Source organism: Entelurus aequoreus, linkage group LG08 (assembly GCF_033978785.1).
Source record: "Entelurus aequoreus isolate RoL-2023_Sb linkage group LG08, RoL_Eaeq_v1.1, whole genome shotgun sequence".
Lineage (NCBI taxonomy): Eukaryota > Metazoa > Chordata > Actinopteri > Syngnathiformes > Syngnathidae > Entelurus > Entelurus aequoreus.
Genome location: NC_084738.1, coordinates 40,380,027 through 40,407,445, shown reverse-complemented (window position 1 = coordinate 40,407,445; position 27,419 = coordinate 40,380,027). Strand labels below are relative to the sequence as shown.

Below are 27,419 nucleotides of genomic sequence, written 5' to 3'. Positions count from 1 at the left end.
CATGTTTTAACTAGACTTTTTCTTCCTAGCCCGCAAAATTTTCAGAGGACACTCTAAGCAGCTACACAGAAGTTGTTTCCTCCAAGGTATGGACTCTTGTATTTTTGTGGTGAAATGTGTTTTCACGACATTTAATAGTTTTGCCTTTTACAACTTCTACTTGAAAAAGTCCCCTGATTCCTCTTTCTTAAAATAGATACATACCATAAATAAAGTTCACATGAGTTAATTGTTATTAAGAAGTTGTAATTCACATGAACAGAACGATATGAAATACAAACCCTGTTTCCATATGAGTTGGGAAATTGTGTTAGATGTAAATATAAACGGAATACAATGATTTGCAAATCATTTTCAACCCATATTCAATTGAATGCACTACAAAGACAAGATATTTGATGTTCAAACTCATAACCTTTTTTTGCAAATAATAATTAACTTAGAATTTCATGGCTGCAACACGTGCCAAAGTAGTTGGGAAATGGCATGTTCACCACTTTGTTACATGGCCTTTTGTTTTAACAACACTCAGTAAAAGTTTGGGAACTGAGGAGACACATTTTTTAAGCTTCTCAGGTGGAATTCTTTCCCATTCTTGCTTGATGTACAGCTCAAGTTGTTGAACAGTCCGGGGGTCTCCGTTGTGGTATTTTAGGCTTCATAATGTGCCACACATTTTCAATGAGAGACAGGTCTGGACTACAGGCAGGCCAGTCTAGTACCCGCACTCTTTTACTATGAAGCCACATTGATGTAACACGTGGCTTGGCATTGTCTTGCTGAAATAAGCAGGGGCGTCCATGGTAATGTTGCTTGGATGGCAACATATGTTGCTCCAAAACCGGTATGTACCTTTCAGCATTAATGGCGCCTTCACAGATGTGTAAGTTACCCATGTCTTGGGCACTAATACACCCCCATACCATCACAGATGCTGGCTTTTCAACTTTGCGCCTATAACAATCCGGATGGTTCTTTTCCTCTTTGGTCCGGAGGACACGATGTCCACAGTTTCCAAAAACAATTTGAAATGTGGACTTGTCAGACCACAGAACACTTTTCCACTTTGTATCAGTCCATCTTAGATGAGCTCAGGCCCAGCGAAGCCGACGGCGTTTCTGGGTGTTGTTGATAAACGGTTTTCGCCTTGCATAGGAGAGTTTTAACTTGCACTTACAGATGTAGCGACCAACTGTAGTTACTGACAGTGGGTTTCAGAAGTGTTCCTGAGCCCATGTGGTGATATCCTTTACACACTGATGTCACTTGTTGATGCAGTACAGTCTGAGGGATCGAAGGTCACGGGTTTAGCTGCTTACGTGCAGTGATTTCTCCAGATTCTCTGAAACCTTTGATGATATTACGGACCGTAGATGGTGAAATCCCTAAATTCTTTGCAATAGCTGGTTGAGAAAGGTTTTTCTTAAACTGTTCAACAATTTTCTCACACATTTGTTGACAAAGTGGTGACCCTCGCCCCATCCTTGTTTGTGAATGACTGAGCATTTCATGGAATCTACTTTTATACCCAATCATGGCACCCACCTGTTCCCAATTTGCCTGTTCACCTGTGGGATGTTCCAAATAAGTGTTTGATGAGCATTCCTCAACATTATCAGTATTTATTGCCACCTTTCCCAACTTTTTTGTCACGTGTTGCTGGCATCAAATTCTAAAGTTAATGATTATTTGCAAAAAAGAAAATGTTTATCAGTTTGAACATCAAATATGTTGTCTTTGTAGCATATTCAACTTAATATGGGTTGAAAATGATTTGCAAATCATTGTATTCCATTTATATTTACATCTAACACAATTTCCCAACTCATATGGAAACGGGGTTTGTAGATCACATGTCAAACTCAAGGCCGAGGGGCCAGATATGGCCAACCACATTGTTTTCACGTGGCCAGCGAAAGCCTGTAAATGAAGTGATTCAATAAAGTACTTCATTTTTCTTACTTATTGTATTAATTCTTTGAATTTTAACAGGAAAATTGCATATACATGCATTACCTGATCATGCAACAAACAAAGGTTTGTTAAAATAAAATGATATACTTGAATCTCTTGACACCTTTATGTGATCATGCAACAAACATTTACTAAACTATGAAGCTAAACTAGCAAGAACAATCATCCAAAGATACATTGCATTAATAAATGTGAGGATTTGTGCATTTCATTAACAAAGATTTTATAAAATTTTGTAAAATGTGTAAAAAGAAAAAAACTGAATAAAAAACGTTTAAAACGGAAAAACTAAATTGTATTGTTTGTTGTATATTTAAATGTATTGTTATTTCTATCATTATTATTTTACTTTGTGTGGTTTGTATCCAGATTTTTTCAAATATATATTTAAAAAATATATATATTTAAAATTGAGTTTTGGTGGTACAATAAATATCCATGTTTTCAAATTAATGAGTAATCATGTAATTAATCGTGATTACAATATCAATCAAAATAATTGTTTTAATAATTTTACCACAATCGTGTAACCCAAATTTCTTGCATTTATTACTTGTTTTTTAAGTCTGTCTGCAAAAGGTTTGTTTCTGGATGTCTTTCCAGATTGCAAATAAACCCACGCCCCACCAGTTTAGTATCATAACTTATATTTTGAAAATGTACACGTTTTAAATATGTGTCTTGAAGTCGTCACTGCTTTTTTTTGTCTACAAACGGTCGAAAATAAACTTCATATAAGTTATATAGAGTCACCTGGTCACAATATTAGGTACACTTGCGTACTTGCCGATCCATTCAGACCCTGCTTAAAAAAGCTGCTTTTACATGCCATTATTATTATTATTACTGATAAAATAATTATTTATCCTACCGTTTTGTATGTGTATGAGTCTCTCCTCCCCCTCTGGCTGAGAGTTTGACTTAAAGTCCAAATAGGTACGTCCACGTCATTCTGACGTCACGACATATCCAGGCTGCAAAATCCCGCAAACGGAGGCATCCATAACCTTGTGCAAGCTCACGCCAAAATGCATGAACTTTATGATTTGATGCTTTGGCATTGTTTAACATGAGTATCCAACATTTTAACAACATTTATAAGTTAAAAAAAATACCAAATTCATCATACTTCCCATTAAATGAGACATTCCCATTTTATTTTATCATCTATAATATTAGTACTTTGACATGTGTTATCTACCTCTTCCGTCTATTGTTATTTGTGTTTGTGTGTCTTTTCTAATTATATTTGTTTTACTTAGGTTCAAGGATCGTTTTGTTTCAATAAACAATTACTTTAAGTTATTAATTTCTCCTTTTAATATTATTAGCTCCTGCGTGTTCTCTCTTGTACACAATGTGGTGGTATTGTCTGCAAATAATACTAATTGAAAGGCATAATTGTTCATTATTTTGGATTATTAGATTAATTGTGTAGATTCATATTTACTGTCTATATTGTGCTACATTAGCGGGCATCAGCCCTGCTTTATGATTTACCGTACTTGTGTGGTGTCTGCAGGAGATGATACTTTGTGTGTGGAGACACTTTGTTGGTGTGCTGAAGGGAGCGTCTCAGACTCTTTGCTACTCTTCCAGCCTTTTACACACTCTTGGATCTGTCACGGTAAGTACTTTGTTGTTTTCTTCTTTTTAATTTCTGATTAAAAATGAGGGAACATAAATACAGTCAAGGGTAACTGCAAAAGTGGCCACTATACGCAGGTAGGCAGACATTTTGAATCTGTGGCAATGTTGAATTTTTGGCCAGTGTATTTACATGTGTTTTATCTAGAGCAGGGGTGGGCAATTCATTTTTACCGGGGGCCGCATGAGCAACCCGAGCACTGCTGGAGGGCCACATCGACAATATTTCAATTATATTTTGCTCAATATTATTTTTTATATATATCGTAAGATTAATAATAATAATGAATAATAATAGTAATACTTCAACATAGTGTGTGTAACAGCATTCCATGACTAATATAAATAAATTAACATTAATAATAAATGACAGTAAAATAAGCACACGTATGACTGAGGAGTCATAGTGTAACTTTGTGTGGTGTTTGAGTTGTCTGACTTTTTGTGTGGCCATAAACGCACCAGTGGTTTAGTGGTATGCGTGTTGGTGACAGATGACAAGTTGGTTTTGGCCTGGTTTGTACGGCAGAAAATTACTAGTTTTTCGAGATAGAATTGTTTTATTCATGTTTTTGGTGTGGTTATGTCCGAATATAAACAGTTTTGCTCAATAAAGTGATCAATATAATTCCTGTCCTCGAAGCATCTCGATAGACGTTACAATAATTGAACGGTGTTGATGAACACCGTTAGGGCCGCTTGTTGTCACTGTCACTCAAAGTTGCATTGCAAAATTACATAGAATAAATATGTTTATTTTGTTTAGAATTCAGATGGGATTTGATTTGGTGCGCGGCATATATTTGCTGCGCGCAGCGGACGCTTGAGCAGTGCGCAATTGCGCAGGCACGCACCTTAGAGGGAACGTTGCTTGGCAGTCCATGTCTTGTTGAAAACACGCCATTCGTCATCAACTTTTCTCTTTTTAGCGTCTCGGGTGTAAACCGTGCATCACTTGTCGCTGCATGTGCACCTTCACTTGCAGGTTACACACGGACACACGCCCATAAATAATACTTTTCAAAATAAAAGCAGCACAGTTGTATTGCGCGCACGACATAGATGTTTTTTCAACTTTATTTTGTCATTTGTGATTGCAGCTGTTCACATTCACTCACAATCACGCACGTGCATACGTCCACACGTAAGTAATACAAATAACGATTTTCAAAACAAAAGCAGCACCGTTGTATTGCACACTCGACATAGATACTTTTTAAAATTTATTTTGTAATTTATAATTGGCCTCACGCGGGCCGGACAGGGACGCACAAAGGGCCGGATGCGGCCCGCGGGCCGCAGAATGCCCAGGTCTGATCTAGAGTGTATGATTGGGTGAAAGACATAGCAAAGATGTTTTGTAAGATGTTGTTTAGGTGGACTTGCTTGGATGCCTCATCCACACAGACACTCCGATCTAAGACTGCAGATATCGACTATTTCAGTAATCGAGTAATCTATCGATTAATTGAATAAAACGAACATTACGACCTCAATGTGTCCTTAATGGAAAATATTTTAAAGTTTAAATAAACAAGGATTTTTCTGATAACCTTTGTTTTTTTTTTCTTATGAATGCACATAACATTAATATTGGACTTTTAACATGAGCGCATCACTATATATTACAGTGGTACCTCAACTTACTACGAGTGCCTTGTGAGTAATTTGAGATATGAGCTGTCTCTCAGCTTTTGGTTATGATTTAAGTTGCAAACATACTTTGAGTGATGAGCCTTATCACCATCAATTGAAGTAATATTTGTACCAGGGTTGAGCAATAAAGAGTTAATATATTTTTACACATTATTTCTTCTTCTTTTACACAAGAACTGTTTAGAACTATAGTCAAGCCTTTCTTCTGCTTCTTTGTGTGTTTTTTCAATGTCACAAACAGTCTAAAGTAGGAATTGGATTCCTCACTTGTCACGGTTGACCTGATACATGAAACGTGACAAATTTGGGGTTGCACTATCCACTTGAGCCAAATTGGGGCGAGCACTATCTATTTTAGCCGCCAAATGGCAGTAGAGCGTTTACTATCTTATAATGTGTTTTGTGGCAGTTCCAACTTTGACCACAGTGTCACTTGCTATGTAGAGTGGCACTTTCCATCATTTTCAGCAGACTGCATTGGGGAGGGGCTGTTGAGAAGAGTGATACATTGGTAACTCAATTTACAAGCACGATTCGTTCCAAGACAAAGCTCATAACTCAGAACACTCATATCTCAAAGCAGCCCCACCCAATGAAATAAATTGAAATCAATCTGATTTAATTCTTGGCCCACCCATAAAACCACAATTTTAACATGAAACATACCTTTTAAAGAAAAGCACTTTTAGAATAACGTTTGAATAAGGAATACTCTTTAAAAAACAATACAATAGAATGTACAAACATCTACTGTAAATTTATGTAAAAATGTATTATATAGCATTGACCTTGGGTAACGATCTAATGCTGTCTACTTCAAATGTATTATCTGTCCAGTGTTGCCAAGTCAGCACAGTATCCCCTTATCATAAGGTACTTGTTTTGATAGAGCCGCTGCATGTTTCCCTTGTGACATCTGGCAACACTATCCAGATATCCACGACTGGATAAGTCACTTTCGGGATGACAACACTGCTTGGATTAGTACGTGCACACAATTTAATACATCTTATTTTTTTTCTGCATATGCAGTTTTTTGAATTTGAACATGCGTCAATTTTTAGGAGGTAATCCACACAACTCTTAATACATAAGGCCCCAGGTACGTACCTATGAGGTGTGTTAGGAAGTGGAGTTGCGATGCATACTGTTACATACTGTGTTGAGTTGTAATGATAAGATACACTCACAGACACATAATGTGTTAATGAGCGAGAGTGAACCGGAAGCACCAAATTAATTTGTGGAACGTGTGGGAATCACTGGCCATTGTGGGACAAGTTGAGAACCCCTGAGTTTGAGCATTTAATGGAATGGTATTTCCTCTCTCTAATCCGTATATGTATGCAGGTATTGTGCTGCGTGGACAAACAGGGTATCCTGTCGTGGCCTAACCCTAGCCCCGAAACCGTGCTGTTCTTCAGTGGACGAGTGGAACCACCTCATAATAGCCAGGAAGATCTAAGAGATGACATGTCAGTCAACTCCTACTGCAGAATGGAGACATATGAAGACAGAGATGAGGTTTGTATTTTCAGAATGTCTAACTGCATTGCTGCCTCATAAGAAGGGTTGGCTAGAGCTGGGTGATATGGGAAAAAAAGTCAATGATATTTGTTGATTCATTGTAAAAAAAAATATATATATATTTTGCATTAAATCCCCAGAGGAAAACCTCAAGCACAACACTTTACAAAAGCACAGCAAGGGTAGTAGTACAGTAGCTGCTGCACATACAGGTGGTCTTCAGTTTACAAACGAGTCCCTTTTCCAAATTATGACGTAAACGAGTTTCAGTGTAAGTTGGAGCTTATACCTTAAATACAGTGGCACCTAATTATGTGTTTATTGGTTCTGTGATGGAACTCGTCACCCAAATTACTTTGTCTCAAATAAATCTTCCCCATTGAAATAAATACAATTTCTGGTAATCTGTGCTGGGCCCCCTAAAAACATGACAATTTAACTTGTAACCCACCCATCCATCAATTTTCTCTCTTTGTCCTGCTTGTAACATATTTTCAAATAACAAAAACACATTTATAGAGAACAAATACTGTATCATAAACAATACAATAGGATGTACAACCAACAACTACAATAGTTTAAGTAGTGTAATAAGAATGTACTGCGTTCACGTTTACAATTTGGGAGCGGATTTCTACGATATGTCCTTGGAGCTGCTTTTCCGTCAAACACCATCAAGTCATATAAAGTCACATAAATGTTGTCAGTTTAAAACAATATTTTTGCCGTTATCATAGCCTTTTATAGACTAATTTTGCTTGGGCATGCTGCAGGTTATATAAGAGCCATATAAGCGCTGCTTTACTAAGTCGGCTACAAGCACACCTTGGTCATGTTTTCTTATTATGGTATTTATTTCCTTAATTCTATGAATATTATCTGCTTCTTCTTCTCAGCCCCAGTGGTATTTTTGACAGCATTTTCTAATGTAGTTTCTAAGCTAATATTTTGAAATGACTCATGCTGTACTGAATTACTGTAACTATTAAAGACTGTAGAGCAGAAGAAAGATCGCTTTCATCATGTTAACATGTTTGAAAAATACTTAAAAACAAACTACTTTTGTAGTACACCATGATGCCACAATTTTACCTGCCAATATGACAAGCAAGATACCTGTACAGTGCAGTTTGATGATGTCCTTGCCACACTGGTCAGCTAATAATTGCACAACTTGACAGCTCAAAAGAGCATATTTGTCATTTTTCAAGCTAACACACAAAGAAAGACAGCTGTGTGAGAAATATATACGTTAGTTTATAACACTGGTTGCTGTATTTACACTGGACAGTGGCTAAGAAGACGCCAATTATTATGCACACTCAGTGTAGTTATACACAATATAGAATGAAACTAGTTAATTTCTTCATATGACCATAAACATGCACACATATTTTCATGCACGGTACACTGGCAATAAGTGCCCTTTTTTTTAATTTTTTTTACAAACTATAGATCAGTGATATTTTTTGTTGTCTAAATAAATGGTAGACCTACATGATAAAATGTACACATTACATTTTAATGATGTAACAGAAAATACTTAAAATGTTATAGAACATAAAATAATATGATTTCTCTTGGTAAAGCATTCCAAATTGCCAACAATTTTTGTATACAACTTTGTGTATTTAAATAATGTAACACTGAATTATAGCAGTTCTCATTACATTCTTAATGGTACATTTGAGCATCAAATACATGTTTATGTTCCATTTACATTATTTCCTGTTAAATTAAAACTATTATTTTAATACAATTGAAGTGTACGCACAACACATCATTTCATTTTACACTCCGCTCAGAGCAAGTGAATACGTTGTACCACGGCATGCACCAAGCTCTACCCAGCTGGTTTGCTTAATAAAATGGCAGACGATCTTCTCGACAATTGTCATAATACACTCTTTCTAAATGCACGTTCAGAAATTAACTGAACAAAAATGACGGAAAAGTGTGTGATTGGTGTCCTTTCGACATTCTGCCGACCGTCTTTCATTTCTGTCGAGCTTTTATGTCATCTTACTTACTATATCATTTACAGTAACAATCAAAATGTTATGTTATCAATGCACCTTAACCGTCATCAGAACACGGAAGTGAAGCACCACCCACCTCTAGAATGACACGCACAGCAGGTGTTTGCTGCAGGGATGTTGTCACTTCCTATGGCAAAAAATAATCCTTTCTTGTTGGGAGAACAACTTATGGCTTCCAACCTGATACGAAAGGGTCAAGCGGTAGAAAATGGATGGATGGATAATGTGCCCTTTATCCATTTCTGCTCGCTTGTGGCTAATCAGTAGCAAGTTGCAGTCAAGTTACCCCGCTACGGCATGGCACAAGTGTCAAAAAGGAAGTGTTTATGTTAATCCTCTATATATAAATATAAATATATATATATATATATATATACCGTAATTTCCGGACTATAAGCCGCTACTTTTTCCCCTCGTTCTGGTCCCTGCGGCTTATACAAGGGTGCGGCTTATTTACGGCCTGTTCTTCTCCGACACCGACGAAGAGGATTTGGGTGGTTTTAGTACGCAGGAGGAAGACGATGACACAATGATTAAAGACTGACTTTTCATATACCGGTAGGCTGGTTATTTTGATAACGTACATGCGAGCACTTCGTTTTACTTTGCACCGTTGTATTATTTGTACTCTGCACGAATGCTGTTCGCCATGTCAAAGATGTGAAAGTTTGATTGAATGATTAAAAGATTTATAGTTAATAAATGGGACGCTTTGCGTTCCCAAACAGTCATCTCTGTCCCGACAATCCCCTCCGTGGTAGCAGGAACCCCTATATACTACGCTAATTACACATCAAAACCCTGCGGCTTATAGTCGGGTGCGGCTTATATATGGAGCAATCTGTATTTTCCCCTAAATTTAGCTGGTGCGGCTTATAGTCAGGTGCGGCTTATAGTCCGGAAATTACGGTATATATACACTACCGTTCAAAAGTTTGGGGTCACCCAAACAATTTTGTGGAAAAGCCTTCATTTCTAAGAACAAGAATAGACTGTCGAGTTTCAGATGAAAGTTCTCTTTTTCTGGCCATTTTGAGCATTTAATTGACCCCACAAATGTGATGCTCCAGAAACTCAATCTGCTCAAAGGAAGGTCAGTTTTATAAATTCTGTAACGAGCTATACTGTTTTCAGATGTGTGAACATGATTGCACAAGGGTTTTCTAATCATCAATTAGCCTTCTGAGCCAATGAGCAAACTCATTGTACCATTAGAACACTGGAGTGATAGTTTCTGGAAATGGGCCTCTATACACCTATGTAGATATTGCACCAAAAACCAGACATTTGCAGCTAGAATAGTCATTTACCACATTAGCAATGTGTAGAGTGTATTTCTTTAAAGTTAAGACTAGTTTAAAGTTATCTTCATTGAAAAGTACAGTGCTTTTCGATCAAAAATAAGGACATTTCAATGTGACCCCAAACTTTTGAACGGTAGTGTATATATATACCTGTATATATGGCATGATAACAGCTGGGTATTTCTGTGTAACAGAGGAGTGAGTGACTGAATGATGATTGCGTGACAATATTTACCAGTCTTATTCTTTTATATCTGATTTTTATCATGACCCTGTGAGTATGTCGGTGTCTGTTTTTTGACACAAAATTTTAGTTTTAAAAAGTTTCACGCGTTCTGTTGTATGTGTGCTTGGTTCCCTTCTTTAAGGAACACGTTGTGTATGTGTATGTTGTTTAGCATCCATGAAAGAAATTCCTAAAATGCCATAGAAAAGGATTAAAACTTAAATACAATACAAACAGTCAAAAGATGACTGATAGAATGCTAAAAATATTATAACAGACCACACCAAAAACCAGAATGGAATTTGTACGCCTTTTTTGCTGTGTAAAATAATGTACTTGAAAATAACAAAATTGGGATTTGTAATATTAACTATGATCGATAAAACACTGAATATTAAGAACATATGAATGTCTCTCCCTGTTACTTCCCAGAAGACTGTCTCAAGATCGATCTTTTACAATAAAGCAAAATGCCACAAATATGCAGCAAACACGGCAAACATGAACACAAAAGACAAAAAAAGCACACCCACATATTCATGTAATAATAATAATCCATATAATATAACTTTTCTGCAGAACAGAATTTACCAACTAATAGAGTGGAAAAATAAGTTGACTTTATATGCTTATTTGTGTTATGTTTCATTTTATCTATTAAACCATATCCAATTGTATTTACAATCTGCAAAGTATGTGAAAATACCCTCTTAACATCACAAAATGCCACAAATTTAGTTGGCCATTTTGAATACTGCTTGCCAGATATCTTTTGCAATTTCCGTAGATTCTACGTTAGTGTCGTGATGCTTCTGCACTTTGACCATATTATCAGATCTATCATACAGAAAATATGCAAAAATTGGAAAGAGATGTGCTGTTTATCATTCACAATCTTGGCTTTTTTTATGCATTCAAAATCATAAATAAATAGCCAACAATTGAGTCAACAGATCGAAGGTCCTCTATTGCACCCTTTATACCCTCTCTAAAAACATCCAGGAACAGCCAACAATACTCCATTTACATGTTGTGACCTGAAAATTAACCAAATATGACTGAAATTTTTGTTGTAAGCGCCAACGCAGATGGCCTAATTTAGCGGCGCGTTCATAGCAGTGAGCTAATGCTAGCTTACGCTGCTATTGTTGACACACTAAGCCGGTGACAGAACCCTTGCGGCTGCTTCTGCTTCGTCTCAAACGTCCAAAAGTAATTTCTAGATTATATTTCATGCATTTCTCAACTGGTAGTAGACAAATGTGCAATGCTGCTGGTGCAATAGTGTTTCAATAAAGTTGCATCAGATTAGCACTCTGCTTCTAAAATTTATTGCTTATCCTCTTTGTGTTCTGGCGCAAAAATATAAGGTTCTGGATTATAATTTTTCCCAAAGTAATCGTTGGCTCTCACACAGTCTGCTTGACTAGCATTGTAGTTGATGGGAAAGGTTTCTTTGGTTTCTAACGCTATGTTACGGTACACATGACTGGCTTCCTCATTAACTCTTAAAATGGCTTGGGAATCTCCATGAGATTGATGTTATTTTGATCATATCTATTTATTTGCAAACTTTGTAAGTATGTTGGCGTCAAAAATCAGATATACAGTATATGATGATAGCTGAAGTTTTTAATTAATTTGTGGAAGCATGTTTGTAACTACATAATGTTGTAATACAATAAAACGTTGTTAAACAAGGACCACCTGTACACGCCTTGCCATCTTGCTAATGTCAAAACCAATCACAGGGTATCTGCAGGGTCCTAAAAAGTCTATAATCATAAAATGTTCAGAGGAAACTATTATACAAAACCAACTCTTCTTACCTATTGGTACCTGTTTTTGTGTATTTGGGATTTGCTTTAAGTCCCATAAATGTCAAATCAAACCATGGAGGCATGTCAGAGATACTTACAAAACAATTGTGCCTTCTTTTATACCTCCTCCAAACGAGCCGTTTGGAATTTGCCCTATTTGTGAGGTTTTTCCCCTGCTGATGTCAGCGAATTGCTCCATATGTGGTAAAAGTTTTACCCAAAGAGCTTTGCACAAGTCCGCCATTGTATTCCTTCGTTGTAGTCAATAAGTTCCTTTTTTTGCTCTATCCTCTTGTTGTGAGGCAGACTGGCTCGTACATGCACTTGCATTTTCCACTGTTACGGTTTTTATTACAAAGTAGACATTTTTATTACAATGTAGCATATAGTTCTACAGTTGTCCCGATACCAATATTTTGGTAACGTTACCAAAATGTATTTTGATACTTTTTGATACTTTTCTAAATAAAGGGCACCACAAAAAATTGCATTATTGGCTTTATTTTAACAATTATATTTTGATACATTAAACATACGTTTCTTATTGCACTCAAAGAACAGTTTTGGTATTAAATAAGATAGTATACAAACTAGAACACTTCACTTTTAGTAGTAAGTAAGCAAACAGGGTACACAGGCTCCTAATTTGGCTGCTGACATCTGCAGTAACATATTGTGTCATTTCCCATTGTATTATTTTATCAAAATTATGAAGGACAAGCGGTAGAAAATTGATTATTCATCTACTTTTTCATTTACTGAGAATATCTAGTTATTTTCTTCAGTGTTTATAGGTCCACCTATATCAATAGGCTTAAAGCCAAAATGCGTCCATTCTCCATCTTGTCTTCACACTTTTTTTTTGCGTGTGTGTGCGTGTGTGTGTGTGTGTGTGTGTGTGTGTGTGTGTGTGTGTGTGTGTGTGTGTGTGTGTGTGTGTGTGTGTGTGTGTGTGTGTGTGTGTGTGTGTGTGTGTGTGTGTGTGTGTGTGTGTGTGTGTGTGTGTGTGTGTTGATTAACATGCGCCACAGGTTGTATGCCAGCATTGTCACTGCAGCGCACATCTTGTCGATGAAAAAATACCGGTACTGTTTTTAATTCATTAATACTGTGGTACTTTATTAGTACCGGTAAACTATACAACCCCACATAGTTCTAACTTATATCTTGAGACTCGATAGGGTCGCGCTACAAACTAGAACATTGGCTGATGGAAAGAAGACGCAGTCGAAGTGGAGTCATGTAAATAAGACCGCCCACAAAGCAGGGCATCCTCAAGAGCTGGTCAGAAGGCGGCTTGAAGATGGTCTGTAAAACATAATGTATGCAAAAGTTTGACCAAAGAATCACCATAACATGTTATGTATACCACAAATAAATATTGTAATTGTAGAAAAAAGTTATAATATAACCCCTTTAATATAAAGTCTTAACATGTCTTTGATTTTTATCAAAATCTTGTAGAAAGTCTTGTTTACAACCATTAAGTCTTTAAAATATATTTATATTAGTGGTGTGCATCTGTACCTTAAATGGCAATTCGATATGAATCTTGATACATGGGTTATGATACGATTCACTCACAATACTTTTTAAAACATTACAATTCGATGCAATTTGATGCAGATAGAAGCTTTGTATGGTGATAAAAAAAATTCATGTATCATGTCAGAACAATTTCATGTGTTTATTTTTTAAATAGACACATACAAAACATATGGAGCCTGTATTAATTATGAGCAAATAGTGGAACTACGAACTGCAAGGCATTGCAATCCATAAACTTAAAGACAAGAATATGTAAACAAACACTTTTGGAAAAGCTAGCAGGTATTTACGATTGTTTGCACAGGTAGCAACAATAAAATACAGAGAAAAGCAAGCTGTACATCAAGCGGAGGTGTTATAACACCACAATAACACAAGTGCAAGATACAATTAAGTGCCACCATGTAAACTAAACAACAGGTTCAGTGTAGAAGCTCAAATACTTTATTTACTAATTTGAATTCATTAAAAAAAAATACGTCCGTCATGTTTTTCATAATGATTGTGAACGGCAAAATTCCAAAAAAAAGTGCAGTTCCCCTTTAAGTGGCATTCACTTGAAACTTATGAGAATGAATTGTGTTACAAACTTGAGTTTGGTGTTGCTTCTTTTGTAATTATTCCAAGCTGACATGTTATGTTTATGCAGTGGTAGCTGAACCGAATGTGACACCATGTCATAATTACGACGATGAGCTGGATAAAAAAAATACTAGAAGCAATACCATTAGTCCAGAATCTTCACGGCCCAGAAAGGCCGGCCCAATTAGAAACCGGTACTAAAACATACCGGTACTCGGTATACATCCCTAATAAACAATGTAGTAATTAATGTGATTACCTAACAGAGTTGTGGCTAGCATCAGCATCACTAGCTCTCTCATCGCTGGCTTGAGTGTCTCGATGCCATCACAACAGGTGAGTGCTCAGATTAGTCGTGCTGCCACTACTTTATTGCTGCTTTCCAAACGTTAAAAATGGCGATACTTTTATCTAAAAGACCATTCTTCTTTTTTTAAATCCAAACGTTAACCACACTTTCGATTTAAAATACGGGTGTGCATTGTTTGTAAACTTTTTCGGTGCTGTTTGCCATGTTGTTGTGTCGTCAGTTCATATTACGTCATCACGGAAATCTCACAAGATTAGAGCGGCCATATTTCGTAGTAGATCTACAAGCAACCGATTCCTGACTTTCCAACCGTACATCGACCGATCCATACTATGTATAGATCGATCAAGCGGCTCGCCAAACGATGTATTCATATCTCTAAAGTTAAAATCGGTTATCAGTTTGTACCCATTCATTTTTACACTCCTAATTTATATGTATTTCAATTAATAAATAGTGTTTAATACAAGCTAATAAATAATACAAAACAGAAGTAATTAAGTACTTGAGCAGCCGGGTCAGAATTGATCAAGCATGATAAGTGTGCGGTCCTCTGCGCACACACTGGTATGTTACGGCAGAGTTTAGCTAGCAGTGGAGATTTTGAAAGTCCACAGCAAAACAAGAGTTATTTTTGTAATATGTGTAAAGACAAGTTCAACAATTGTGGCTGTAGGACAAACAAGTTAATGCATGATTAAAGTCGGTGTTTGAAAACGTTTAAAATGTTTTCACAGATGTCACAACTCGTGTCAGGACCCGTTTGTGAAGCCATTGTGGAGAGCAGCTTTTGTAAACATAGCGGTGAAAGTGAATGAAATGATTAAAAAAAAACGAAAATCTGGGACAAGTCTTTGTCACATGATGCAATTACTGTAACATATTATTTTCGGGTCTCCCTATGTCTAGCATTAAAAGATTACAGTTGGTACAAAATGCGGCTGCTAGACTTTTGACAAGAACAAGAAAGTTTGATCATATTACGCCTATACTGGCTCACCTGCACTGGCTTCCTGTGCACTTAAGATGTGACTTTAAGGTTTTACTACTTACGTATAAAATACTACACGGTCTAGCTCCAGCCTATCTTGCTGATTGTATTGTACCATATGTCCCGGCAAGAAATCTGCGTTCAAAGAACTCCGGCTTATTAGTGATTCCCACAGCCCAAAAAAGTCTGCGGGCTATAGAGCGTTTTCTATTCGGGCTCCAGTACTATGGAATGCCCTCCCGGTAACAGTTAGAGATGCTACCTCAGTAGAAGCATTTAAGTCCCATCTTAAAACTCATTTGTATACTCTAGCCTTTAAATAGACCCCCTTTTTAGACCAGTTGTTCTGCCGTTTCTTTTCTTTTCTCCTCTGCCCCCCTCTCCCTTGTGGAGGGGGAGTTGCACAGGTCCGGTGGCCATGGATGAAGTGCTGGCTGTCCAGAGTCGGGACCCGGGGTGGACCGCTAGCCTGTGCATCGGTTGGGGACATCTCTGCGCTGCTGACCCGTCTCCGCTCGGGACGGTTTCCTGCTGGCCCCACTATGGACTGGACTTTCGCTGATGTGATGGATCCACTGTGGACTGGACTTTCACAATATTATGTCAGACCCACTCGACATCCATTGCTTTCGGTCTCCCCTAAAGGGGGGGGTGTTACCCACATATGCGGTCCTCTCCAAGGTTTCTCATAGTCATTCACATCGACGTCCCACTGGGGTGAGTTTTTCCTTGCCCGTATGTGGGCTCTGTACAGAGGATGTCGTTGTGGCTTGTGCAGCCCTTTGAGACACTTGTGATTAAGGGCTATATAAATAAACATTGATTGATTGATTGATTGATTGATGCTAAAACATGATTCTGACAGTCGAGATACTGCAAAAGTTAAGCATTTAGCTTTAGCAGACGCAGTAACAGATCCTTCACAAGTGATATATTGTTCTTTCCTCCACCATGGCCAATTTACTAGTTACTGTTGTTGAGTTAAAACATTTAATATGAAGCACATCGCACTTTTTGTAAGATTCTCAAAGTGTTGTACGTGTTTTACTGGTCAGAGCTATGTATGGAGAGAATATGGCCAACCTGCTTTCAACGTTGGCCTCAAAGTGGCGCCGCGTCGTCTCGTGAGGAGCTTTTGACCAATCATTTAGGAGATTCTCTGGCCGTACTCTCTGATTGGTCAAAATCCCCTCACGTAACAACAGGGTGCCATACAGATGCCAACTTTGAAACAGAGTTGGCAATTAAAGAGACTCTGAATCATAACTTGTGTTTGATCTGCATAAAGATCACAGGCAAGCTCAAGGAAAGAAAGCAATTAATAAATAGTGAAAAGTCGGATAAAAAATAGTTTAATCCACTCCTGTGTTACTGCTGAACAGGCCCAAGAAGCTCTACTTTGTCAACCAGCAGAGCTCACCACCCATCTTGGGGAAACATATGAACCCAGTGAGATAACTCGTTCAACAGACACACTAAGGCTTCAGCGGTCTTACCAACCTGTAAATACTCGCACCAAACACAACTCTGGATCCAACGTGAGCTACAGCCGTGACACAGAGGGAGGCGAAGACCAATCCCAGGTAATAGGTTACAAATGGCTAACATAGTTCAAAATAATTACTTTGTCAACCAAACACCTAACTAAACATTTTTTTTCTCTAGGAATTTGGAATTGTCGGCCAAGAAGCGGAGGAAGATGATTTTGTGTGCGACTACCACCTGGAAATGTTGAGTCTTTCCCAAGATCAGCACAACCCTGCCAGCATTCAGTTTGATGATCTCTCATGGCAGTGTCACTTGCCTTCACTCAAGCCACTGGGCCTCAACATCATGCTTAACCTCTGCAACACCAACGTCACCCAGCAGCTTTGCCGCTTCTCTGATCATTTGTCTAACCTGGCAATGCAAGAGAGCCATGGCAATGTGCTGCCGGTTTGTGTTCCTTGGGGGCTCTGTGAACTCTCCAGGCTCATAGGTAAGAATTAAGTCTGCAGTCAAATAGGTGATGTGAAAGAGTCCCATCTCTCTCAATCAAGCTCTTGAGTTCTGAACGTGAAAGTCAGATCCGTCTATAAAATACACTATGTTGTGTGTGTCAGGATTCACTCCTGGTGCAAGGGAGCTTTTTAAACAAGAGAGCCATTTGGCTCTTTATCAGATGCCAACTGGAGAAAATGCTAAAGATCTGCCTTCGCGACGCCTGCATTACTTCACAAAGCGTCAACCGCCTATCTCCCACCTTCTATCCCTTTTTGTACGCGACTCTTCCTCTGGTGAGTTACCTTCCAATTTTCCTTCTTTGTGTTTTAATTTTTTGTGGCTCATTGAATGTTATGTTGAAGAAAATATTAAAGCATATGCAACAACAATATGATTTGCCTGGGTGGCTGGACAGGACAGATTTATTTTTTTTAAAAATTATTCATTTTTTTCTAAACGATTAAGAATCGTTACAAATAGGAATCACGATTAATACTTGGTCAACAGCCATACAGGTCACACTGAGGGTGTCCGTATAAACAAGTTTAACACTGTTACAATTATGCGCCACACTAAACAAGAATGACAAACACATTTCGGGAGAACATCCGCACCGTAACACAACATAAACACAACAGAACACATACCCAGAATCCCTTGCAGTACTAACTCTTCCGGGGCGCTACAATATAAACCCCCCCAGATGTGTATATACATACATACATATATATATATATATATATATATATATATATATATATATATATATATATATATATATATATATATATATATATATATACATACATACATACATACATACATACATACATACATACATACATATATATACATACATGTGTATATACATACATACATATATACACTACCGTTCAAAAGTTTGGGGTCACATTGAAATGTCCTTATTTTTGAAGGAAAAGCACTGTACTTTTCAATGAAGATAACTTTAAACTAGTCTTAACTTTAAAGAAATACACTCTATACATTGCTAATGTGGTAAATGACTATTCTAGCTGCAAATGTCTGGTTTTTGGTGCAATATCTACATAGGTGTATCAAGGCCCATTTCCAGCAACTATCACTCCAGTGTTCTAATGGTACAATGTGTTTGCTCATTGGCTCAGAAGGCTAATTGATGATTAGAAAACCCTTGTGCAATCATGTTCACACATCTGAAAACAGTTTAGCTCGTTACAGAAGCTACAAAACTGACCTTCCTTTGAGCAGATTGAGTTTCTGGAGCATCACATTTGTGGGGTCATTTAAACGCTCAAAATGGCCAGAAAAAGAGAACTTTCATCTGAAACTCGACAGTGTATTCTTGTTCTTAGAAATGAAGGCTATTCCACAAAATTGTTTGGGTGACCCCAAACTTTTGAACGGTAGTGTGTATATATATATATATATATACTGTACATACATATATACATATATGTGTGTATGTATATATATTCACACACATACATACATACATACATGTGTATATGTATGTACAGTACGGAAACTATTACATTTTTTAAACACATTTAGACCGCCATAAGTACATTCATTTATTTGCGTGGCCCCATTCAAACAAATTTAGTCAGCCATAAATACATTTAATTTGTGGTGTCCCCCTCCTAACAAATTTAGACCGCCATAAGTAAAGTTGGTGTTTTACCTTTTTCTGATGACTTGCACTGATTGGAATCTGAGAGTATTAACATTAGATGTTAAGTTCCATAACTTCGAATTTACATTGTGGAAGGAAAAAAGTCCCCCTTTTTCCAATACCACAGTGAAGTGGTTGGTTTTTAGCTTCTTATTTGTCCAGCTTCCATACTCGTCCTTAGACCCTTTACAAGAAATACATTGGAGGCTAACTCTATAGCTTGCTAGCTTGTGTGTGCTAGTTTTTTGAGACCCATATTTTCTTAACGCAGGCAGGATGTTGAAGCACTTATTGTGAAGACAGGAACTGTGCGGTCAATCTTCACAGTTTTGACATCAAGTGTTCGGGAGAAAGTGTCTGTGTTAAAATAAACTTGTGGTTTTTTCCTCCTCCTGAGCTCGCACCAGCCAGTGGTCATCATTGCCGTTTATGTCAATTAAGTGACGAATGTGACGTCATAGCGAAAATTGATGATCGGTAATGTCTATTTTCTTAATGCCTGGCGTTCGACCCCCATAATCATACTGATTATCTGCCTGTCCTCACAATATATAATTAAAAATACAAAGAATGAAACAAGAAAAACGTTATTTAGAAAAATGCACAGAAAAATGTGCTTGGGGTATGAATTATTTTAGGCTTTTAATGTAATGCAAATAAACTTTCTTGTTAGCTGTGGTACACTGACATCTCACTCAGTGCTTACATTGTGTGCCAGGAATTCGGGTACTGAGAAAAAAAATCAGTGATGCCAGTTGTGCAGGAAAAAAAACAAGTGTTAAACAGGTTTATTTAAATTACGTAATTACAGAAAAATAACGCAAATATGCATGTTCTAAGAAATCTACGTGTTTAGTCTTTATACAGTAAATGTTTTTCACTGTCATCCCTCTTTTCCCCCCCAGATAACATCCAGATGCTGTCTCATGGTACAGCTGACCTGATCTTAGAGGCCTGCACTGATTTTTGGGATGGAGCTGATATTTATCCTCTCTTAGGCTCTGACAGGTGTAAAAAAAAAAAATTTTGTCTAGCAGCATCACTTTGTGTGTGTATGTTTAGTGTAGCAGCATCACTTTCCTGTGCGTGTGTGCTGTACACCAATATTTGTCTTTGTTATAAACAATAACTGGGACATACTAGAGGTCTTATTTACTGCTACAACACACAGACTTACTGATTAAAAACTTTTGTTCTTCTCCAATTGTTTTCGATAATAATAAATAGTGGTTCGGAACAGAATCAAGTCATCAGTTCCGTGACGTGTGTTGAGGTTTATAGCTAGTGAGGCACTGATATGTTTTTACAACATTAACTTCTTGTGCTCTTTGTTCAATGTTATCAGAAATTTCTCGATAGGGGAGGATAGCAAGAAAAAGAAGAGATTAATTCCCTTTCGGTAAAAATGTTGTTTACAAATACTTCTTAATCCATCCATCCATCCATCTTCAACCGCTTATCCGGAATCGGGTCGCGGGGACAGCAGCTCCAGCAAAGACCCCCAGACTTCCCTCTCCAGAGCAACATTTGCGACTTCCTCCTGGGGAATCCCGAAGCGTTCCCAGGCCAGAGAGGAGATGTAATCCCCCCATCTGGTCCTTGGTCTGCCGCGGGGCCTCCTCCCAGTGGGACGTGCAACGAGGACCTCCCTAGGGAGACGCTCGTGAGGCATCCGCACGAGATGCCCGAACCACCTAAGCTGGCTCCTTTCCAAGCGAAGGAGCAGCGGCTCTACTCCGAGTCTCTCTCGGGTGACTGCACTTCTCACCCTATCTCTAAGGGAGATGCCAGCCACCCTTCTGAGGAAACTCATTTCGGCCGCTTGTATCCGCGATCTTATTCTTTCGGTCATTACCCACACTTCATGACCATAGGTGAGAGTAGGAATGTAGATAGCTCGGTAGACCGAGAGCTTTGCCTTCTGGCTCAGCTCCCGTTTCGTCACAACAGTGCGGCAGAGAGACTGCAATACTGCCCCAGCTGCTCCGATTCTCCGGCTGATTTCCTTCTCCATCTTTCCCTCACTCGTGAACAAGACCCCGAGATACTTAAACTCCTCCACCTGGGACAGAGTCCTGTCCCCTACCCGGACTGTACAAACCATCGGTTTCCTGCTGAGAACCATGGCCTCAGATTTGGAGATGCTGATCCTCATTCCAGCCGCTGAACACTCGGCTGCGAACCGATCCAGTGAGAGCTGAAGGTCACGAACCGAAGGTGCCATCAGGACCACATCATCTGCAAACAGCAGTGACGCAACCTTTAGCCCCCCGAGACGTATACCCTCTCCGCCATGGCCACGACTCCGCCTAGAAATCCTGTCCATGAAAATCACAAACAGGATAGGTGACAGAGCGCAGCCCTGGCGGAGACCAACCCCCACTGGAAACGGATCCGACTTACATCCAAGCACCCGGACACAACTCTCGCTTTGGTTGTACAGAGATTGGATGGCCCTCAACAGGGTTCCCCTCACTCCGTACTCCCTCAGCACCTCCCACAAGATCTCCCGAGGGACGCGGTCATACGCCTTCTCCAAATCCACAAAACACATGTAGACTGGATAGGCATACTCCCAGGCCCTCTCCAGGATTCCCGCAAGCGTAAAGAGTTGGTCAGTTGTTCCACGACCAGGACGGAATCCACATTGCTCCTCTTGAATCTGAGGTTCGACTATCGGCCGGACCCTCCTTTCCAGTACCTTGGCGTAAACTTTCCCAGGGAGGCTGAGTAGTGTGATACCCCTGTAATTAGCACACACCCTCTGGTCCCCCTTTTTGAAAAGGGGAACCACCACCCCAGTCTGCCACTCCCTCGGCACTGTCCCAGACTTCCACGCAATGTTGAAAAGGCGTATCAACCAAGACAGCCCATCAACACCCAGAGCCTTCAGCATTTCTGGACGGATCTCGTCAACCCCCGGAGCTTTGCCACTGTGGAGTTGTCTAACTACCTCAGTGACTTCACTCCGAGAGATCAACGTCGATCCCCCATCATCCTCAGGCCCTGCTCCTATCAGGGAGGGTGTGTCTGATGTATTTGGGTTCAGGAGTTCCTCAAAGTGCTCTTTCCAACGCCCCACGACTTCCTCACTTGAAGTCAGCAAAGTCCCATCCTTGCCGTACACAGCTTGGATGGTTCCCTGCTTCCCCCTCCTGAGGTGCCGTATGGTCTTCCAGAACAGCTTTGGTGCCGCCCGATAGTCCTTCTCCATGGATTCCCCGAACTGCTCCCACACCCTCTGCTTAGCCTCGTCCACAGCCACGGCCGCTGCCCTTCGGGCCCGCCGGTACCTTGCAACTGCCTCCGGAGTCCCCTGGGATAACATACCCCGGTAGGACTCCTTCTTCAGTCGGACGGCTTCCCTGACCACCACTGTCCACCAGGGTGTTCGAGGGTTACCGCCCCTTGAGGCACCTAAGACCTTCTGGCCACAGCTCGCATCTGCAGCTTTAGCAATAGAGGCTTTGAACATTGCCCATTCCTGTTCAATGTCCCCAACCTCCACAGGGATGGCAGAGAAGTCCCGCCGGAGGTGTGAGTTGAAGTCCTTCCGGACAGAGGACTCCTCCAAACGTTCCCAGTTCACCCGCACTACACGCTTGGGTTTGCCAGGTCTGTCCAGAGGTTTCCCCCGCCATCTAACCCAACTCACCACCAGATGGTGATCAGTTGACAGTTCAGCCCCTCTCTTCACCCGAGTGTCCAAAACATACGGCCTCAGATCAGCTGATACGATTACAAAATCGATCATTGATCTTTGGCCTAGGGTGCTCTGGTACCAGGTACACCTATGAGCATCCTTATGCTTGAACATGGTGTTTGTTATCGCAAGTCCGTGACTAGCACAGAAGTCCAATAACAATCCACCACTCAGGTTCAGATCAGGGAGACCGTTCCTCCCAATCACGCCAGTCCAAGTATCACTGTCATTGCCCACGTGCGCGTTGAAGTCCCCCGGCAAGACTATGGAATCCCCTGCCGGCGCCCCATACAGGACCCCATGCAAGGTATCCAAGAAGGCTGAATACTCTGAACTCCTGTTTGGTGCGTATGCACAAACAACAGTCAGAGTTTTCCCCCCTCCAACCCTAAGGCGAAGGGAGGCGACCCTCTTGTCCACTGGGGTGAACTCCAACGTACAGGCACTCAGCCGGGGACTCATGAGTATCCCCACACCCGCCTGTGCCCTCACACCCTGAGCAACTCCAGAAGTGAACAAGGTCCATCCCTTGTCCAGGAGTGTGGTTTCAGAGCCCTTGCTATGCGTAGAGGTAAGCCCCACCAGATCCAACCGGTAGCGCTCCACCTCTCGCACCAGCTCAGGCTCCTTCCCCACCAGCGTAGAGACGTTCCACGTCCCGAAAGTCAGCCTCTGCTGCCCCGAATTGGTCCGTCCGGAGCCTCCACTTTCACCGCCATCCACTTGGCAGCGCACCCGACCCCACTGGTTCCGACCGCGGGTGGTGGGCCTACGTGGCAGAGAAGATGGCGTGTCCACGTAGCTTCTTCGGGCTGTGCCCGGCCGGGCTCCGTGGCAAGCCCGGCCACCAGGCGCTCGCTGACGAGCCCTACCTCCGGGCCTAGCTCCGGAGGAGGGCCCCGGGCTTCCTCCGGGCCGGGTAACGCATCCTCTTTTAGTGTAGTTCATGGGGGGTATCGTAACCCTGATGGGGGGGGCATTCGGGTGCTACACCTTGCCCAAGGGTGACCCGGAACTATGTAAGGCAGGGGCGTTCAACTCCCTGAGGCTTAATACAAGCCCACATACCTATACTTCTTAATCTTGTTTGATTTTAAAAAAAAAAAAAAAAAAAAAAAAAAAAAAATTTCTTAATCTTGTTTGATTAAAAAAAAAAAAAGGTCTTACCTTTTAATTGCATAAGAAGTCCATGTGTCTTATCTTCCCCAGGAAGCAGTTACTTTATTTGGTGATGTCCTTAGTTTTAAAAGTCTGTCAGTTGTTTTTTTAGTTTTGCACCAGCTGTGCTTTGTGCAGAAATATGGTAGCCACAAGCACCTGCCAGCTGACATATGCCCTGACTCTTCATGGTGAATAATTACTGTGTCTTATTGTATGGTGTCCAGTTAGCAAGATTAATAATGTCACTAAGGTACATGTTAAATGGATTATACTATACTTGTATAGCGCTGTTCTACCGTCAAGGTACTCAAAGCGCTTTTGACACTATTACCACATTCACCTACTGATGGCGCAGCATCAGGAGCAAATGGGGGTTCAGTTTCTCTGATGATGTCTTGGATGCAATAAAAAAAAAAAAAACTTTCTGACATGTACCTGTGCACGATATTACAATTTTTTGAGTTTCACTTTTACATTGATAAATGGTGCACAGTTTACTGACTGTATATTTAGGAAGCATGATGAATGAATTTTTTTTTTTAAATGACCCTGATGCATGCTTTCTATCTTAAATTTAATTTGTAAAATAACAACCTTTTAAATTGGTCCTTTTCCTATATTTAACTATATTGACTTTTTGCCCCCTTCTCTCTCTTGTCCTAGGAAAAAGATTCTGGACTTTTACCAACGTGCCTGTTTGTCGGGTTACTGCTCAGCCTTTGCCTATAAACCCATGCAAGTTTCATTGTCCAACCAATTGAATGGGAAGTGTGTGGAGCTGGCTTCTGGACCCTGTCTATTCTCAGGATTGGAGCTATCCTTCACGACTCCCATCAAGCACAATTCCTGTAGGAACAGTTGGAGCTCAGATGGTATGTGGAGTGGACACAACAAAATTATAATGTTGGGCAAGAGGCTTTGATTGTTGTAACACAATATTAAAACCTCATTTTTCTACCAAACAAAGCAGGTCGTTGCAAAAACTTCCAAGGGTCAATTACGAACGGGCCCATGCTTTTTGCAAAACCATATCCTTATTTTGAACAGAGCGTCAGAAACCCTGCATATTTGCAGCAGTACATGGTCAATAAATGAGCTTTGCAGCAAAAAAAGGAACAGCAGTAGATGTCTGATTTGTGTGATGATGCTTGTTTCCAACTGAGTTGGAACGCAGCCAGCAGGCGAAACAATAATAAACTATAACAACAAAAACCTACTGTTACAGGCTGACTCCTAGCCCATGACTGCAGTGAAGAGGGTATAGGTATAGGCTATAATCAGAATTATTTTACTGTAAGTTTTATTGAAATGAATAAAAGATAACAAGTATGGGATGTGAATATGTTCAATGTTTAGTATATGCACTATATGACATATGCTTAGAGGGGAATCCCTATGAGAGACAAGAACACATTTGTCTTTCTCTTTTTTATGTATTCTAAATTCTACAATACGCCTCGTACTAGACTGCTAACAATGCAGGTAATCGGGAATCATTCTATATTGCCTAAAAGTCCATTTGTAAACATCCTCCTCCTTTATTTACATGGTGAAGGCATGTATTTAATGTAATAACAGGCACATTCATGACAACACGTAATGTTTACTGTATTTTGAAAATTTTAAGCATTGCATTTTGGACAAATGATGACCCAAAACGTTCTATTTTTGAGCCTGAATACACGGAAGTTGAGCTACAAATTTTACAAGTTCTGTGTTAAGCAGTTCATGCTATCTTGAAACACTAAGCATCGTTAGCAGCAATGCTAGATGCTAAACAATAAATAAAAAACTACAAACATAATAAAACAATTATTTTGGGATTCCGGCTGATGGTATGTTTATATCTTTCAGCACAAGACTTGTGTTCCCCATTTAGATGAAGCATTCATCATAATCCTCACTCCTTAGGTAATGCTGTTAGCAAACAAGCATTCTGTCTCATCTTCCTCACTATCTTCGATTCTAAGTTGAATTTCAAAGTTGACCAACTTCTAAGTTTAGAACCGCAGCCTTTTACAATACAGGTGAAAGGAATGATTTTTAATTGTGGACAAACTTTTACCAACTCAGAGGCAGTGCAGCAGCTCATTGGCTTAGTAGGTCAAGAGCTGCAGTAGGCAGCCACGTTACCTCTCGGTGGTCAAGGCGCCATGATACTAACTATAGTTCCTTACAGTAAGAATGTCGCTAAGATATGGTTAATTTGCAGGTCCCGTCATGTACATAGAATATTGTTGGTAGTTTTGGGATGTTTTTAGAGGGCCTTATAGGTGGTATAGATCAGTGTTTCTTAACCATAGGGACGGGCCCATAGTTGGGCCGCATGTGTTCCTTAGAGGCCAGCCATACAAATATGTGTTTCTTAGCTGTGGGCCGCAGTTGTAACTTGTTTTACACTTTTCCAATACTTGCGGCAGTAATGACAATCTCAAACAAACATAAGGCGTCTGGAGCTAAAGTCATAGAGACATTTCTTTAAGGGATCATTTTATGATTTTTGTGAAATATCCTTGTACACGTGTTGGTTAAAAATTTGTACCAATAATATACTATATACGAACACTTATATTTCCATTATAATTTATGTACCACATTTAGTATTGTAATTAACATTGATCATAGTATTAACTACTGATGTTTATTCAAGAGTAATATATTTTTTTAAGACATTGGTTTTAATATTCATTTAAATGTGTGAATACAACTGGAACATTTGAAGGCATCTTTCAATATGTTCCATAGATATATGTTCCCCCTCACAGAAAAACATCTACTTTTTAAACTAGTTCTCATGTTTGTTTTCTGAAAGACAGATGAACCTCTGAGGTCATAGGAACTCTCCCTGGGTTTGAACCTCTCCTGTAGGCACCAAGGCAGCATGCGGTTATGAGCTTTATACGTCACAATAGCAGTGTTGAGGTCAAAAAGATCATGTAGTTTTAAATGTTTTTAATTGGTATGAGCATAATAGTCTGCATAATTTACAATTCTAATGGATTTCTTTTGAAGTAAGACAATTGAGTTGTTTGATTTATAATTTTCCCCCCAGATTTCAACACAATAATTGAGATATGGGAGTACGAAATAATTATATACATCTTAAGAGCCATGCATAGTTTTTAATTTTCTATAACATAGCAATCATTTTTGCCATCTTTGTCTTGAGTATATTTATGTGCAATCTCCAATTTAGTTTGTGATCTTCCCAAACATTTTGTTGAAAACACCCTTTCTATTTCCATATCTTTAATTATTATGTGACACAGTATGTTA

General features: G+C 39.5%; 1 protein-coding gene across 1 annotated transcript in view; it reads left to right on the top strand.

Moving 5' to 3' along the window:
* The window catches only part of tmem94 (transmembrane protein 94), a 120,881-nt gene that overhangs the window by 40,629 nt on the left and 52,833 nt on the right, over positions 1–27,419 (top strand). The window contains 8 exon segments of the mRNA XM_062056475.1: positions 30–86; positions 3,497–3,601; positions 6,628–6,801; positions 17,007–17,207; positions 17,290–17,602; positions 17,727–17,900; positions 20,185–20,287; positions 24,807–25,015. Of these exon segments, the coding sequence (XP_061912459.1) occupies positions 30–86; positions 3,497–3,601; positions 6,628–6,801; positions 17,007–17,207; positions 17,290–17,602; positions 17,727–17,900; positions 20,185–20,287; positions 24,807–25,015 (1,336 nt within the window).